Source organism: Dermochelys coriacea, chromosome 14 (genome assembly GCF_009764565.3).
Source record: "Dermochelys coriacea isolate rDerCor1 chromosome 14, rDerCor1.pri.v4, whole genome shotgun sequence".
In the NCBI taxonomy this organism is placed as follows: domain Eukaryota; kingdom Metazoa; phylum Chordata; order Testudines; family Dermochelyidae; genus Dermochelys; species Dermochelys coriacea.
Window position 1 is genome coordinate 16,103,495 of NC_050081.1, and position 18,200 is coordinate 16,121,694.

At 50.9% G+C, this 18,200-nt stretch overlaps 1 protein-coding gene across 2 annotated transcripts; it reads right to left on the reverse strand.

Annotated features, from left to right (window-relative positions):
- Nucleotides 1-1,236: 1,236 nt before the first annotated feature.
- Nucleotides 1,237-15,750, reverse strand: TRIM47 (tripartite motif containing 47). 2 transcript variants are annotated; one of them, XM_038372042.2, is made up of 6 exons: nucleotides 14,949-15,750; nucleotides 10,481-10,576; nucleotides 9,136-9,366; nucleotides 7,638-7,833; nucleotides 6,585-6,656; nucleotides 1,237-4,336 (listed from the first exon to the last, which is right to left on the reverse strand). In XM_038372042.2, the coding sequence occupies exons 1-6, from the start codon at nucleotides 15,609-15,611 to the stop codon at nucleotides 3,711-3,713; spliced, it is 1,884 nt and encodes a 627-aa protein (XP_038227970.1). In that variant the 5' UTR covers nucleotides 15,612-15,750; the 3' UTR covers nucleotides 1,237-3,710. The 2 variants fall into 2 exon arrangements, with proteins under 2 accessions (XP_038227970.1, XP_038227968.1); XM_038372040.2 differs by having other exon boundaries at nucleotides 6,585-6,659.
- Nucleotides 15,751-18,200: the final 2,450 nt, after the last annotated feature.

The following is an 18,200-nucleotide window of genomic DNA, read 5'->3' on the forward strand; positions in this document are numbered from 1 at the left end:
CCACAGACAGGGGGTGTGACATACACCTTTGCTACAGGAACTGGGAAAATGGGGAATGCCCATCTTTGCATAACAGACCCTCTGCCAAAGACACGTTCATTCTAATAAGGAATTAAGTCATCTTCTTTGATACACAAATGGAACCAGGGGCCTACTCCTGCAGCCCACACTCGGGCAAAACTCCTGTTGAAGCTAATGGGAGCTTTGCTTGAGTAGCATGGTCAGAATTTGGCCCATGAGAGAGAGCTATATTAGCTGATAAAGACTTAAGCAAGTGTCCTAGAGCCCTTATTGCACATATTAAGCAGAAGTACAGAGATTAATATCTTATTTTCCCCTCTCACTGAATTATGGATAGCTTCTCTGTTGTGAAGGTTGAATCTAGCTTTTTGCTTATATAGCCATTTCCAACCCTAATTACCTCTAGCTTCACCAAAACTAAAGCAATCCACATGAAATGGCACAAATATCATCTCATGCTACATTAGAGATTTTATGCAAAGTCAGACACAAAAAAGACACAGTATTTCAGAAATAAGAGTTGAAAACATAAGAAGTGAACTCTTGTCCCCATTGAAATCAATAGCAAAATTCCTATAGACTTAAGCAGGGTCAAGATTTCATCCAAGGTGTTTGAACTCCTTGAAGAATTTGCTAATCTTTTTTTTAATTGCTCATAATATTTCAAAAATCACCATATAATAATAATTCCTAGTTCTTATATATATATGTATCTCAATATATATCTATATCTAGCACTTTTCATCCGTAGATCTCAGAAGTATTTTACAAAGGAGGTAAGGATCATTATGCCCATTTAACAGATGGGGAAGCTGCAGAACAGACCTGGGAAGTGACTTGCCCAATGTCACCCAGCAGGCTTCTGGCAGTGCTGGGAACAGAACCTAGGTCTCCTGAAGCTGTTGGCCTTCAGAGGACTGGAGCCTTTGACTATTTTCAGAAGGCGAGAGGGTGCATTTCACCAGGCCTCCATGTTGGGAGATGTACCTGTAATTTTAACTGTGAATTTCCTGGCCTTTGGACTGCTTTTTAATTATAGCATTTTATTAAGGTTTTTTCCTTGAATATATTTCTATGTATTTACAGCCTTAACTCCATCTTAGCATTTGATGGGCCAAATTCATCCCTACTGGAAGCAGGTTATATCCGTGGTGAATTTGACCCAATTATTTTCTCTCTCTACATATATACAGTACACTAGATTTTTTTTTTTAATATAACGCAAGCTCTAGGAGGTAGGTGATAAACTAATATCAGAGAAAATTAACTCATAGCAATGCATATAACACTAAGACATGGGAGATGAAGTTACTGCAGTGCATAGATGTGACAGTAATTCTTTCCGGCTATTGAATATACCCTGGAGATATATGAGAAGGTGGCTTGAGAAATGTGCTCTTGAAAGTTCTCTTTTCCTTTCCACCTTTTTCAGAAAGGATTCTTCACCATCCTTTATATTAAGTATACATTTATAAATGGTAAATACATAATTAACAGATGTTTTAATATATAGTTCATGAAAGGTTACAGATTGTCAGAATCCAACAGGTCAGTAGGTTGTTTTAACCAGGACTTACAACCACCTAGAATAGCTTCTACTAATGTGCTTATAACCATCTTCTATAACACACACTATTTATATCTGTAACAACTTATCATATCTATTAATCATTTAAAACCCTTTATAAACTACACTGGGGTACATTAATAACTAAAAAGGAACTGCACTAACTGGAGTCTTTTAGGAATTTGGGATTTTAATGCTACTAAAGTTCACAAGAAAGTAGGGATGTGATTATAACAGAAAAGGAAACCTGCAGTGATGCCTTAATTAACTAAATAATAGTTCCTGGATGAGAAACTATCTATTAAAAGTGAATTTTCATAAATACCACTATTGCTATTTCAGGATCTCCAGCCAGTGAATGGTGCTGGAGTCTCTCACTAGCAGCTATTTCATCCCACTGGCTGGGATATTTTATAGTACTGGGAAGCAGATTGAGGGCCCAGAGCTGCTCCAGTGTAAGTCAATTGGACTTTAGCCTAAGTAAGGCATTCAGGACTGGCCTCATAACGCCAACAGGAATATTTTTCTTTCCCAAATGCAACAGACTAACATTCAAAGTATCTGCAGAAGATGATGTTCATGATGCATATATAGATGGTTTGCATGAACATCACAGACGTCATTTGTTTCCCTTTACATGTAACATCACTTTGTTCAGGGGATTGGCAATGGGATTTGGGATATTTCATCTCTGAGACACCAGTTCAAATCCATCCCATATTGAAAGCTGCTACCATCTGGATGGTTATTTGGTGGACTATGTGAAAATGACCTTGGTGGTCCCAGACCAGTTTTAGTGGACGGATGACATCACAATGGGGGCTAGGTGAGTTGGCAGTCACACCGAAGAAGCCAAGAATTGAATGAACCTGTCTCAGAAGCTAGACAGGCAGTTCTACAGCATTCATTCACCTCCTCCATCTCCTGACTAATGCGAGATTGTTCTACACAGTCTTTTATCGAAACCGCTTTTAAATAATTCAGCTGATGGGGCCTTCCACCATTTCCCTTGGGAGACTATTCCACAAAAGAATAGATCTCGCTCTTAAGAAGTATCCCTGATATTCAGCTTTCATTATCCTTAATTTCATCCCTTTCCTCCTAGTTACAGCCCTCCTTACCACCCGTAACTATTCTTACTAAAATGAGGTTACATCCTTGTGCATCGGAGTCATGTCCCATCGTCATCCTGTAGCCAATCCAGGACTTCTTTTAATCTTTCCTCAACCTGCCCATCCCTCCCACACCCTTAGTCGTTCTTGCTGGTTTTCCCTGAATTCTGGTCTCCCACTTTCTGGTGTGGAGGTGTATTGGACTCAGTTGAGCATTCTAGGTGTGATCTCATCGGTGCTGGTCTATCACCTCCCTGCTTTGGGACATGAGGTGTGTCTTTATGAGCAGCACATGTATGGCTTGGGGGGTCCGAAGAGGGCACTCTCACTCTTAGATATGGTCCCTCCAGAATAAGGTTGAGGCACGCTGGTGGTGCAGTGCTGGGGAAGCATGCACTGTTGCTGTGTAGAGCATTGTATTTGTACAGCCCATGCTATACCTGCTGTTTTTAAAGCATTGTCTAGGAGGCGTTCGCCCAGAAAGCAGATTTTGAAGGTGTAGGGGGGCTAACACATATTAAACAACCATCCCGCATTTACAGTGTGGAGTAAGGCACAGAGCAGAGTAACTGTGGGATCACACGGTCAGAGTGGTCACTAAGATTATATCCCCTTGGTTAGGCTGGCAAGGCTGGCAAGGCTAGGCCATCATAAAATGCCCATTTTTTAAAGATAATAATAATAGCTAGCTTTTATCTATTGCTTTTCCTCAGTAGATCTCAAAGCACTTTACAAAGCAGGTTAATATAATTACTCCCATTTTACAGATGGGAAAACTGAGGCACAGAACGGTGACATGACTTACCCACAGTCACCCAATGGCAGAGCCAGAAACAGAACCCAGGTCTCCTGAGTCCCAGTCCACTAAGAGGCGACTTCTGTTTGTTAACCCCGGGTTACAAACAGCACAGGGCTAGAGTGGGTTGGCAGGGCTATTCCAGAGAGAAGACTATATAAGCCATGGTGGTAGTAAACAATTACAAGAGAGACTCCTGGGTCTTCTCTGCAAGTTACCTCCGCTTTAACACTGAAACACAATCCTTCTTCAATGGCCCAATCTGCATATGGGCATCTACGCTTTCAAGGAAAAAGGCTGGTTTGAGGTTATATGCAAACAGCGATGGGAACTGGTGGTTGATCTTATTTTGGAAGGGGTCAAAGTGGCCTTTTTTGAAGCGGGCAACCTTGAGCTGTTGGAGACACGTCATCTTGGAGTCCCTGACCCCGTAGAAGGTCAGTGCCTTTTCCGAATACTCCAGGTATACCCCGATCGTGTGAAAGAAGGGCTGCTGGATAACAGATTCAAAGCCACCAAACCAGGCCGTGTAGTTCTGTCCATTCCACTGCAGGCAGCAGGATTTCTCGTTCCTCCCCAGGCGGCCTCTGTCGTAGGACTCCCGTGGGTTGAAGCCCTCGGCGATGACACCGATGCTCACCCAGCCATCAATGATTTCCACCTCCCAGTAGTAGTTGCCTCGGTTCATCAGGTTCTCGCCCAGCACCTGCTCACAGTTGATGAACCTGGTTGGGCTCTCAGGGTAGCCGATGGGGTTCAATACACGTTTGACCCCTTTGGTTCCAAACAGCTGGAGGAACTTGTCCGCGGTGTCGCTGTCCAAATCGATGATGAAGGCAACTGTGAAGGAGGGGACAAGCAAACAAAAGAGAGAGAATCAAAATAGAATTTAGCACAGAGCATCTCATCCCCCTTTAGCCCCAAGTGGTAAGTTTCAGTGGCTAGCGTTACCAGGTCTGTTTCCGTATTATTGCTCTCCAATATCCAGGCAGAAGTATTTCCCACCCCCTGGCCCAAATGGCAACAAACACCCACCCAGCTATTGACCCAAATCAGCAAAGCAAAAGAGCTGCGTCTTGGGGTATGTCTACACTGCAAGCAGAGGTGTGACTGTAGCATGCGGGAGGGGGATATCTGCATTAGCTTTACTCTAGCTAGCACGGATAACCATAGTAGCGTAGATGTGACGGCACGGGCTTGAACACAGGCTAGCTATAGAGCAGGAGCCTGCTGGGGAGCCAGGTTGCTAGCATATGCCACTGCATCTCCACTGCTGTTGTTACCTGTACTAGCTGGAGTAAAGCTAGTGCGGGTATGGATACACATTCTACAATCACACCTTCCCTTGCAGCATAGACATGCCCTTAGTACGGTGTCCTACTGGCTGCTGGATGGATCTGGCCTTTGTCTGATCATCAGGAGAATTCCAGAGCGGAGAGCCCTGCCCAGAGAACTTCCTGCCACCCCCATCCCTCTAGGAATTCAACCCTGCCTATAGAAAGCAAAAGCATTCCTGCTGATTGCAGCTAACATAACAGTGTCTGATCGGATGGTGCGTGTTAGGGTGATTAGTCACAGACTAAGGCAGCAGATTATTAGCGGGGCCAGAAACAACATGAAAGACCGGCTCTTTCTGTCTAGCAGAGAGGTTAAGAGGCGTATTCTGAATTTACCATGTGGCAGATTTATCCATTAAGAGCTTCTTAATGCTGCAGAGAACTGCACAGACTCAACCCTACCCCCAATAAATTGACCACATGCGCTTGTACTGAGAAGCTGAGCAGGTACCCACCATGGATACTGACTTTGAAAGAACCAACAGATTTTTTATGGCTGGTCCTGTTCTCTAGGGTAGTGAAGGCCTATTGCTTCCATGTCCCCCCATGTTGGGGGGACATGGAAGCAATAGGCCACCTACCACTGAATACTGGAGCAGCAGTAATTGGCCCCAGAAGGATAATATTTAATCCCAAGGGATTTCTGTCTGGTCAGAAGGAGAGTTGTGGCCTGGGGTCTTGTTGGGTGTTTACAAAACAGGAGTTCAGTTGAGATAGAGTACAGGCCACCCTTCCATGAAGCCCAGGGGATCCAGCTTGCTAGTGAGATGCAGAGGAGTCATGGGGAACAGGGAGGTCCTTGAATTTCCAGCCGAATGAGGCATTCGTGGATTGGATCCATATCTGTACAGGCCCATCTTCCCTGTGGAGAGTGACCAGCAGAGTGGTGCAGCAACTCCTCCAAGAAGACTGTTGACAGGCACTAGGAAATCGCCCTTGGATTTGTGAGTAAAACCATGTCTGCGTGAACAGACGAGGAGCAGAAAACAAAACCGGGGGAAGAAAGCAGAGATCCACAGTAGTGTACAGGTGAGAGATGGCTCACTGGGAGGGATGCAAGCTCAATCCCTCTCCCCGCTCTGCAAGCTAGTGCTCCACCATGCGCTGCTGGAGCACAGTCTGTCAGATCAAGTCTCTTTCTAGCCCTTTTGGTTCTACAGCTGGTCTTTGTGTGGCAGCTTGCCAAGCCACACACAGTGCTTTGAATGTCAGTCACGGTGTCTGAATCAGGCAACTTTTCATTGTAGCCCTCTTCGGTTAGCCTGGCTCTTCCTTGGGCTCTTTTGATTCAGAATTTTGTCCAGTTTTAACAACTTCATCTATTCAGCAACTGAATTATCCACCTGTCTGAAGCCATCAAACTGGTTCAAAACATAGCACGGAATTAGTATTATTCTGATTACAAGTTATTTGACTCCAGAGGTTCCGAGCTAATTAAACAGAAGATCAAATTCATCTGTGACTGAATTAAGTGGAAAGCGCTTTAAGTGCAACAGCGTCTTGGCTAGGTCTCCCCGGACTAGTTTGGCAGAACTACGTATAGGCTGAGTTTTTAAGACTTTAGCTGGAAGGCAAATGGACTCCCTTTATTAGCTGTATGGTATTTATCCCAACAACATGGACCAGACCCTGCCAGGGAGCAGACATACAAATGCAACTGTCAGTACAGAAAGTTTACATGTCATCAGTGAAAGGGGAAATACAGTAACTGACCTTAGCAACAGAAGCCAAAGCAAAAGTCAGAGTCTTACATTTCAGGAAATAGTCTCTTGTCTCCAAGCAGGCTGGATTGTTTGATTTGTCCGAAGGTTGGAGCTCAGCAACTGCTGCCAGGAGAGGAATAAAAGGCATCACCATCGAGCTACATAAACAGCAAAGGCAACAAAGCCCCCCATGAACAGATGCTGCGTGAATCTCAGAGAGGGAGGTGCAAAGCCCCGGGCCTCACAGCTCAGGGCGCATCGTGCTACTCCTGCATTTAAAAATATAAAACAAAGAGCAAAAAAGGAACATCCCTGGGACTCTGTAATGTTCATGCAGGGTCCTATGACAGATGGTCCTGCCGCTGCACTGCCAGCTAGCCAACAGGGGGCACTAACAACTCAGCCCTGTCTTCCTAAGCTGAGGCCAGAACACAGTATACAGAACACAAGGCAGATCCCTGTTGGACTGGGCTTAATGGTAGACAAGACCATGTGTGTTCCGCAGGAGGAGACGGGCGTGGCTGGGAAGGAAATGATTTTGATGGGTCTCCAGGAGAATTACAAACAACGGGGAGCTGAACCAGTCATTAAAAGCTAAAATGGAGTTGCCTGAGTCTGTCTGAAACTCAACCAGCAGCTTCGGCTTCCCCCCCTCACCCCGGCAGGACGGAGAGTCCGGGAATGAAGTGGTCGGTCTGTGTTCAGAGGAGACAAGTCTCCCTTTCATAGGAAGCCTCTTGGGGGAAGTTCCGCAAACCACACCTAGCTCCAAGCCTGTTTGTTGTCTTCTGACTTTCTAGTCGTTGTGGAAACTTCATAAAACCCCCAGAGCGAGGTGTGAGCCCAGATGGCAGAGGCTGACTGAGAGGCTGATTATGCAGTTGTAGCGTAACCATGCTGTACAGTTTCCAAGGCTGTGGGGATGGATAGGAAGCTCTTCACGGCTCTGCCCTGAGGGTGCTGGCTTCTCACATTCATTTGCTAGTTATAAAAGTTAAACGGGGACTCTAAAGAGCCTCAGTGTTCCTTGTGCACGCTGGGGAGCAATATAAACCTTGGCCCACACAACAAGGGGCTAGCCCATGGTGGCTAAATACACACCTTCTTGCATCCCATGGAAACAAGACTCTTCATACCCCTTCCCCAGCAATTGGTCCCACTGGTTCTTGCATGCAGTCACCAGCAACTCCTTCATGGCGCAGACAGCCTGGCTGGACTTGGTGAAGCTCAATTCCTTCTGGAAGCTTGGACACAGGGAACTCTTTTCCTCAGCTGCTATTTTTAACGCCTGGAACTCCTGAGCCAAGGACATAGGGATCAAAAGACTTCAAGAATCTTGGGATGCGTCTTGTTCCACCACCACACCCCTTCCCGAAACATTCGTGCAGTGACTGTTCCCAGGACCCAGCATGAAGACAGACATGCAACAGGGAGGGAATGACTTCTCTGGCCATGTGTTCCTTAGTCAGTTTCAAATCTGACTCAAGAATATCACGTACAACAGTATCTTCTCCCATCAAGGACCATTGCCCCAGCTCCTCAGCTGAGGATCGCTCGCTCTGCAGAGATTGCCTCCATGCCAGGGGCTGCTTTGTGCATGCCCACAATAACTGCCCATTATTCCCCCCCCTTTAATTTTCCAGTGAATGGCAGGAGGCGAGCTAGTTCACATGCAACCCAAAAACCCAATATCAAACTCACTGCAGTGACCTTTCATTATGGGCCTGAGCCTAGGGTGTCATTTGCACTGGGCCTTTTCCAACAACTCACCCTCTTCACCTCCTATTTCCGTTCACCTGCTACCTGATTAACATGACCTTAGGAGGCACAAGTCTACAGGCTTTCTCCCCACACTGCTGCACTGCAGATCTGAACCTCCTATTATGCATGTGTAACACCAACAGACCCTGATTGTCAGCAGGCAGGATCGAACCTGGGACCTCTGGAGCTTCGTGCATGAGCCTCTACAGCATGAGCTAAAAGCCACCTGGCTGTAGAGCAGACTCATTATTCTCTAAGTGGTCTCAATGCCACTACATGGGACAGAGCACCAAACCCAGGAGGTATGTGGGTTACACATGCGCTGTCACATACCAGGAGGGATCGCTGGCATAGTTTAACCTTTGCCAGCTCCTGAGCCCTTGTTCTTCACAGAGTCATGCCCTCCGTTATAATGAAAGTTTAGGTTAACAATAATTTGGGAAGTATCTAGCTATGTACTTGGTGCAGGTCAGCATGCACTCCCAGCACCCCGCCGCTCCCGCCCACCGCCCATTACTGACAGTGAACCTCTGCTCCCTGTGTTTGTCTGTCTTCCATTTGCAACCATGAGTGTGGGCAAGTTGCTCCCTAGCAGCCTGACCCAAAGCCCACTGAAGGCAATGGAAAAATGTCTGTTGTCTTCAGTGGGCTTTGGGTCAGATCCTGAGTGAATAATGGATTAGCCAAGAGTTGCACTGCAGTTTGGAGGGAGAGGGGCTTGGAAGTGTCACATTCCAGCTCCCTAGGAAGGGCTAGCGGAGATCAGTACCTCAGGTCATTTGTGACTTTTAACCCTGCCCCAGCGCTTGCTCTGCTCCTGGCGCCAGTCCCTGCGCACCTGTAGGAAGTAAATGGTATCCGTGCTCGGAACCCTCTCCAGGTTCTGCCTGCACTGAGCCAGCTTGGCACGCCTCTCCTCCTTCTGCCGGAGATCCTCTTCAGCCTCAATCAGCATGGATCGCTCACCATCCTCGATGAAGCCAGTCACCTCTTTCTGGAAGGTCACCAGAGCTCTGGATGCTTCATCGAAGAGCCTGCTGACTTTTTCCTTCTCCTTCAGGGCGGCGCTCTATGCACACAAAGATGGGCATCTGCATTATTAGTAATCAGCTTTCCCCTTTCTATAGCTCAATTCACGGAAGGATCTCAAAGCTCTTTACAAACAGCAGCAGTTCATTAAGATCTTGCCTGTACTGAGGTTTTTGGCACGAATGTAGCTGCACCAGAGCAAACCACCACTTGTACTAGGGCACTGTGCTTACATTAAGAGTTTGCACAGTGCAGCTGAAGCGGTGCCAAAAAACGCACTCCAAGCAGTGTAGACAAGACCTGTGCCACACCCCACCCCTCTGAGGTCGGCGGGTGTTACTGCCCCCATTTTACACAAGGAGAAACGGGGGCACAGAGAGGTGAAATGAACCAAGGTGAGACAGGGAGGCAGTAACTGAGGCAGGAGTAGAACCCAACAGACCCCACTGTGTCCCTTTGCATTTCCATGGAGCATGGCTGCACTTGTCCAACTTGTTTCACTTTGATCACTTCTCCCTTCACTTCCCCCACCTCTCTCCACAGGAAATGGTAGTTCAGCACTTTCCCTCAGGCTGTGCTTTGCTGTCCCATGCAGAGATACAGTTAATGCCAAATCCACGGTCTGGGATGTGGTCAAGGCAGCGAGCAGGCACAATACCTCCCCAAACGGGAGTAGAAAGCGAGGTGAACGGTAGAGGCGAATGGGTGACAGACAAGCAACCCTGGAGTATAATCAGCCTGCTAAAAGCTTAGGTATGTGGCTGCCATGGGGACTGACCGGGCTAAAGGAAATACCTTCTCAACTGAGTTCCTCCAGGGGAGCAACCTCAGTCCCAGAAACGGTTTCCACAGGGGCAGTATTTCCTATCCTGACAACATTCCAGATTGGGGGCCGTGTATCAGGTCAGACGGCCACTGGGGAAGTCAGATGCCAGCAGGCTGGGTGGCCACCATGCTTTCCCAAAGCACCTGAGCGCTCCCGAACTGGGAAGAGCTGCCTCTAGAAGAAGTCTCTCCGAAGTCGCTCTCAGTTCTAGGGGGGGCTCTCCAGGACATTTGTTAGAGGACGAAGTTCAGAGGGGAGGTGGAAGGGAGAAGAAAATGCTCCAAGCTCAGCTCAAGCGCTGGGCAAGGTGACGACAAGATCATCTTACTTTGATGAGCTCCACGGTCTTTCTGGTCTGCGCGACAGTGACTCCCAGCTCGTCCAGCTGGTTCTCCACGCAGCTCAGGATTTTGGGTCGCTGGGCCTTTAAAACAAAAAGGATGAAACCAGCCCTGCTGAAAGGCACGTTGGCTACCATACCCGGGCTGCATTTCGAACCTGAGCCTCCCAAATGGGTATGGCATATACACTTCACCTGCAGGGAGCCACAGCACTCGCTCCATCACTAATATTACAAACCCTTTTTCCCGATAACCCTTATTTTTCACAGCCACCCCTCTAAAGTCTGCCAGTAAAAACCAACTGAGCTGAAAATCGGGAGGATGCCTCTGAGGCCAAGGCAGAGCTTTTCTACCAAATTTCAGGCAAATGGAACAGGGGATTCCAGAATGACGGGCCCCCGAAATCAAGCAGGTGGTCCGTTGGCAAATGCTGAGTCCTTCCTTAGTCCTCAAATTGCAGCAGAGATGGAGACATCGATGAATTCCACCTTCCCTTGGGGTTCAAGCGGCCCGGGAGAGATTTGGGGTTCTTTTCTAGAATGACGAAATCCCAGAACTGTGGGGCTGGAAGGGACTTTGAGAGGTCAGTGAGGTCAGCACCATGAGCTGAGGTAAGACCAAGTAAACCTAGACCAGCCCTGAGAAGAGTTTATCCAACCTGTTTAAACGAGCCACTCGCTGCAAGCAGTATTCAAACTTGTGCAGGTCAAACCCACTGGCTTCCAACGCTGCAAGCTTCCACTGCGCCACTCTGCTGAGCACTATGTGTGGGAACGACCCCTACAGCGAGCCAGTTGAAGCATGGCAGTTCCCGGGGCTCGCCCAACTGGATGGGGCATTTCACGGACTCAATGGACACCCATTACGTCAGTCGCACCTTCATGCCCCCTATTAACCAATGCTCTGAACAGCTAGCGTGTGCATCGTCAGCACCTTGCAGGGCAGGAAACCCACCATGCAGGGCGATCGACTCAACTCCTGTGCTCATTGGCTTAATAGCTCTGGCAACAGGGGACGGGGGGGGGCACACCTATTGGAGGAGGCAGGGATGGGGTGTCATGCTCATTGGCACTGATGTGGGGGGGTCAGGGAGGCTGTGTGGATGGGTAGAGTGAAAGGAGCATGCAGGAGGTAAGGGGTACTGTAGTTAGGGAGACAGGGAACCATCTCTGCCCCATCCCAACCAGGCCCCACTGCACAGATCCCCCACTCCCCCATTTGAACTGGTGAGTCAGACTGGGACGGCAGCCAGGAGCATGAGGATATTTACTGGAGCTGAAGAGGGGGAATTTCTGGAGTGGGAGGTGTGGATGGAAGGGCAGAGATGACTCCCTCAACAGCAATCTTTTCCTGCTTCCCTCCCCCGCACCTGACCCATGTCCTGCACATCTAGGACTCTTATTGGACCCCCTATTAATGGCCCCCCCAGCGTGAGCAGGGCTATGGTGGCATATGAGGGAAAGAGGGTTAGGGGCAGGTGGGTGTCGAAGGAGCAGGAGAAAGCAAGAGGGCAGTAGCACTGCCCCAACAGACCTGCTAGGACTCACCAGGCAGGGGAGTCATTCTGTTCCAAGTGTCCTATTGGTCCCATCTCCCTTAGACCACACCCCCATCCTTTGCTACCTCCCACTTTAACAATAATGGAAATTCAAATGCAAAAAACTTTGTTAAACACGGAGCAACAGCTGCAACCTCACAGCAGTGTAGTGAGCTCCCCACCCCCTTCCAGAGCAGGGATTTGACATTCCCCAGCATCCTTTCAAAGGGGAGAAGACTGCTCCTGAAGGTCAAAGGTTGGATAACCAGGAAATGCTGCATAAAGGCCCCTGTGCGCCCCTTACAAGAGGGTCAGCTTCACCACAACACACATTAGAACATGTGCAGCTGTGCTGGGTGTGTTGGAAGCATCACCTTAACTCTGCATTGCATGATGTTCTAATGGTTGCAATGTGCGTTGTGTCCTCAGGCCAATGCACCTGTAAAGGGCATGAGGGGCGGGATCTTGACTCCACATTTCCTGGGTGTCTGAGGTTTGAGTTTTGGGAACAAGGCTCTCCCCTTCGTGAAGGTTGCGAGGGGCACAGTACGTGGCTGCAGCCACAGCTGCACACGAGCAACGTTCTTGGGGTTTGGATAAACATCTGCCTGAGAGAGGTGCATTGAGAGCAAGGCACAATGTGCTGTCGCCCGACGAAGTGAAAAAGCCAGACACACGCCAAACCACACCAACAGCACAGCACACGCCAGTGGCTGAGAGCATAAGAAGACCAGAACATGGGAGAGATCTTACCTGGGAAGCTGCAGAACCCATGGGCAGGAGCGGGGAGAGTCAACGAAATTGACATTGACACGGTCCAGGCTGTTTACGGCAACTTCAGATCCCAATGCAGCTGCCTGATACCTCTGCCCCCAGAAGCTGACTCCACCCTCCTCCATTGCCAGGTACCATCTTGGACTAGTCTTCCTGATTCATGGGAGGTGGTGAAGCATGATCCTTAGCATGACCCCCTTCTCATCCCTCAAGCCAAACCGCTGTGAGTAGTTACATTAATATGAAACAACCAACACTGTCCTGTAGATTGTGCCTCCAATCTGATCTGCCTTAAACATGCTAGATCCGGTGGGCAGTGTATTGTTTGCCTAAGGCTGGCAGCTCCTTAGAGATCCTGCCTTTCTCTGTGTTCTCCACCGTGCAGATCACACGGATGGCACACAATAATAGAAGCAAGAGGATTTCTCTGCAGCAGGAGGGTGGCCTCAAGAACCAGATGAAATAGCATGTGTTAATTCCACCCCAGTACTCTCCACAATATATCAGATCTGTGATCGCCTATGTTTGCCTCTAACAATTACGCCCACTCAGAGCTTCCTAGCACCAGCGGGAATCAGACTCAGATCCATCTGCTGCAATAGCACAGTCCCCTGCCACTTGAGCTGAAGGAGAATCCCCATTAAGTGTTAGCAGTATAAGAGCCATAACACAGGCACTTCAGCAACTCTGATTCTAACCAGTAGAGGGCAGCGGCCATTAACCAGGTCATGGCAACGCCTGGCAAAGCTGCCCCTCCTCTCTCACTTTGGGAACTTCTCTCAACTACTGCAAATGACCCAGAATGAAACTGACAGCTCGAGGAAACCTTGTGGGTGAGAATTTAGTAGATGAGTCAAACCCATCTGGGAACGGGAGTGATGGAAAAATGCCTGCTGACAGAACACAAAAGACGAATGGAGCAAGGATTGGAGTCTGGGAATGGAGCCAAAAGAAATAAAGGACCTGATTTAAGATACTGTGGGAAAGAGACGCAAGTGGACAAATTGCTTCCAGGTTTAATTCAAGTGAAGGCGATGGAGCAAGGCCAGGGATGGATTTGGCCCAGTACCTCCCAAAGGAACCTGTATATGCCCAAACTTTTGTTTCTGCCTCCTCCCCAGACCCACACATAATCAGTTACATTACCAGATCTCTTGCATGTGTGTAATCTGGCAGCCCAGATGGAACCCTTTGTAGCAGTCCGGTTAAACTATTATTTTTACTTAAAACCATCTTGTCAGTGGATTTTCCAATGCGGATTTCCCCTCGCCTGGCTGCAGCTCCAGGGAATTGCAGAGAACAGAGCACAGTTTCAAGTTAACAAGCACAGAGTGTTCTGGGATTTTGACACCTTTTTTCACTTCCTTCTCCCTCCACTGGCAAAATCCTACCTTAACTGTTAAGCACTGTACTATGAGACTGACTATGTCATAGCACTGTGCTTTAACAGGTTTGGTCCTACATGCATGCAAGGGGCCAAACTGTGTTCCCAGCTTGGAAGACAGACAACCCCCTCCCCAACCCATGACTTAACTGATATTTCAGTCTGGCTCCCTGCATACAGACCTACCGGTGCCCTTTAATCCTGCCCTGCAGCAAAACTAATATTCCAGTCCTGGGATACCTCCCCGAAAAAGCTCTGTGATGGCCTTCATTCCAGAGCCCGCCCCTCAATGCTGGTTTCAACTGAACGGGTCTGCTGATGCCCCTCAATCCTGACCCACAGTCTCTCTGCTATTCAAACCTGCAGCTCCACCGATGCCACCGATACACAGCACCCTGCTATCCCAGCACTGAGCTCCCCACCACCACTCTGCCAATACCCCTCAATCTAGACCCACAGCCCCCTGCAATCCCACCCCTGCGCTTCCCCCCAGCTCGACCGATGCCCCTCCGTCCTGACCCATAGCCCCCTGCTATCCCAGCGCTGGGCTCCCCCTACCCAGCCCTGCCAATGCCCCTCAGTTCTGACCCACAGGACAGTCCCATGCTCTCCCAGCCCTGATGCCCCTCAACGCAACTCTCCCTGCTGTCCTGGCCCTAGGGAGCAAACCCCACAAAGGTCTGGGTGCCCAGCGTGGCGAGGGCTGTTCAGAGAGGTAGAAAGGTCCCCCCCGCAGCCCCTTCTGTGCCCCCCACCTTACCTCCTTGTGCTCTCGCTCCACCTCCACCGCCACCACCTCGTGGCTCCGGTGCTCCTGGCCCTGGCACAGCTGGCAGATGCAAGCCTGGTCCGTGCGGCAGAAGCTCTCCAGCGGCCGGAGGTGCAGCTTGCACAGGCTCTCCTCGATGCGGCGCAGCGGGGGCACCAGGCGGTGGCCCTGGAAGGCCGGGCTCCGCAGGTGGGGCTGTAGGTGGGGCGGGCAGAAGGAGGCCAGGCACACCAGGCAGGACTGGGCCGCCGTGGCCCGCCCGCCCTCGGGGCAGACATCGCACAGCACCCGCTCCTCCTCCGGCTCCTGCCGCTGGGGGGCGCCGCAGGGCTCCGACGGGCCGGGGGCCTCCTGCCCCGGGGGCGCCGGCGGGGCCACGGGGCGGCGGGCGCCGGGCGGCGGCGGGCGCAGCTGGAGCAGCTCGCACAGCGTGTGGTTCTTGCGGAGCTGGAGGTCGGCCGGGAAGGGCTCCTGGCACAGCGGGCAGCGGGGGGCGCCGCCCGCCCCGAGCCCCGGGCGGTGCCTGTGCGCCCCCAGGCAGCCCAGGCAGAAGTTGTGGCCGCAGGGGATGGTGACCGGGTCCTTCAGGGTGTCCAGGCAGATGGGGCAGCCGAAGGGGGAGTCCTGCGGGCTGGGCAGGCCGCCGCCCTCCATGCTGCGCCGACGGGCTGCTCCCTGCGAGCGCAAGGGACTGGGGGACGCGCCAGCCGGCAGCAGGGCGGCCAGCTCCGCCCCACAGGAACTGGTGTCAGAGCGGCAGCCCTGGGGCCGGCTCCAGGGGCCGGGGGGGCGCGGAATCCCCAAGAGAAACGGACAGGGGGGGGGCAGGTCCCTGCCGCGGGGATCCGCCCGAGATGGAGACGGGGGGGTACCCCCTCGAGCAGAGATCCCCAAAGACAGTGATGTGGGGATTCCCCCAGAGACAGATGTGGGGGTACCCCTCGGGAGCAGGGATCCCCCAGAGACAGTGATATGGGGGTACCCCCTCCAGCAGGGATCTCTCAAGAGAAAGTGACATCATGGGGCAGCCCCCCCTCCAGCAGGGATCCCCAGGAGAAAGTGACCTGTGGCACAGCAGGGATTCTCCCCCCTCGGCACTCACTGACAACATGGGGGAGGGAAATTAAATAAAAGGTCTGTTTAAGTGTCAGAATTAAAAAAAAAATCAGATCAAGTTTCCTCCCCACCAAGCCTTCCCCCCATCACCAAGAGCAACTCTCATTCTCCTAGAGAGGAGGGCTTCAGAGCAATCTGGGGCACATTGGCTTTCCAGGCCCATTGTCAGGGACAGAGGCTGTCTTTCTGTTCCCTGCATATACAGCTCCTAGCACAGTGGGGCTGTGAGCCATGACTGGGCTCCTAGGTGCTGCCTTAATACAAATTATAGCAGCAAATGTCAGGGTGACACAGAGAAGCCACACCCCTGCAAACACACAGCATGTGCAGTCCCTCTGGAGTTAATGGGACTATGTGCACCTGGAGGATTCGGCCTGGGCATTGGTGCTAGTAGGATTCGGGATTGTGTATGGGGCTTTGGACACATCTGCTCTCAACTGCTGTTTGCTCAGAATCCACCATTTTCAGCCCATTAAACATAATCTGCATCAACCTACCTACAGCCCGGGGAGCAATGCAGCAAGTCTCCCATGGGATTCCTCACATGCCTCCAGTTGCTCATGCGTGTAAGAGTTTGCGAGATTGGATCCCAGCCCAGGGTAGTTACACAGTGCCAGTCTCTCGAATTTCTATGTGCTGGAATCCAGTGACTAGGCCAGCCATTGATATCAGGCCATTTTTATTTCTCTAGTATCTGGTCAGTTGTATAAATATCTCCTGCTGGACAGTCAGTTTTGTGTGTGTTTGCTTTTAAGGTTTGAAAACGCCACACCCCTGGTTGGCTTCGAAGCAAGTAGAGCAATGGGATACGGGCCTTTTCCTTCTCATGTCGTCCCAAACCCTTTCTGCTGGGGTGTGAGACAGATTCCTTCCCTCCCTCTCAGAGTCAGCCCCCCTAGCCTGGCGCCTCGCATGCCCCAGGCCAAAATCACTGCTGGCAGAGGCGGGCGCCACTCCATTGAAGCCGATAACCACCAGTGTTGAATATGGCCGTCTGCTATTCATGTTCTTCCGAGCATGGGAGCTGGTGTGACAGGGGACAGTGCAGCCTCAGCAGAGGGCAGGAGGCAAATGGCCAGCCAGTATCAGGAAGGGTGCCCCCTTCCATGGCTGCTCCAGATGCCACCCAGGTGAAGAGAGTTGGACAGGGGCTCTGTAGAGAGCCAGAGCTATGGGGCAGTACCCAGGCTAAGGGGCTGGGTGATTTGCTGCCTAACTTTAGTCCTTCTGAACAGGGAAAAATAAAAGCTATATGGAGACCTGGATCCCCGAAATTCTGCCACTTCTGCCCCCTCCCATCCCCCTTGCAGTCCAGGTCTCCCTGCAGGGCAGAGCCTCCCTCCAAGCCTTCACCCTAACTGGCTCATTTTCCTCCCACCCCTGAGTCTTTGAGCTTCCTCCCAAGTCAGGCAGCCCTGCCACTCCAGCCTGGCAGTAGGCCAGCAGCAACTAGCTCTGCATGGGACAGTCCCTACTACTCTCCCTTCTGCAGCCCTGCCCGCCCAACCTTGGGGCCCAGCTCACATGGACCTTGCCTGACCCAACATCTGCGAGGGAGTGATTGGACATTGACACGGAAGCATGACGGTGGATGGAAAGCCAGGCAGGAGAGTGTTTGCAGCGGGGGCTGCTTGACGTGGGCACAGATGGGGCAGTAGGGGCCTAGTGAACTCACTCCCCACCCTTTTCCTGCTGACTCCCTTCCTCCCATGCAGATTCAATGGGATGCCCCAATCTCCACAGTTGGATGGGGGGTGGGGAAGAAAGAAGCACTAACCCTAGAGCAGGGGTGGCCAGCCTGAGAAGGAGCCAGAGTTTACCAATGTACATTGCCAAAGAGCTACAGTAATACATCAGCAGCTCCCCCCACCACCTTCCCCTCACATCCAGATCAGCTGTTTCATGGCATGCAGGAGACTCTGGCAGGGGAGAAGCGAGGGCAGTGCAGGCTCAGGGGAGGGGGCGGGAAGGGGTGGAGTGCGGGCAGGGCCTGTGGCAGAGCCAGGGGTTGAGCAGCGAGCACCCCCCAGCACATTGGAAAGTTGGCGCCTGTAGCTCCAGCCCTGGAGTCGGTGTCTATACAAGGAGCCGCATGTTAACTTCTGAAGAGCCACATATGGCTCCGGA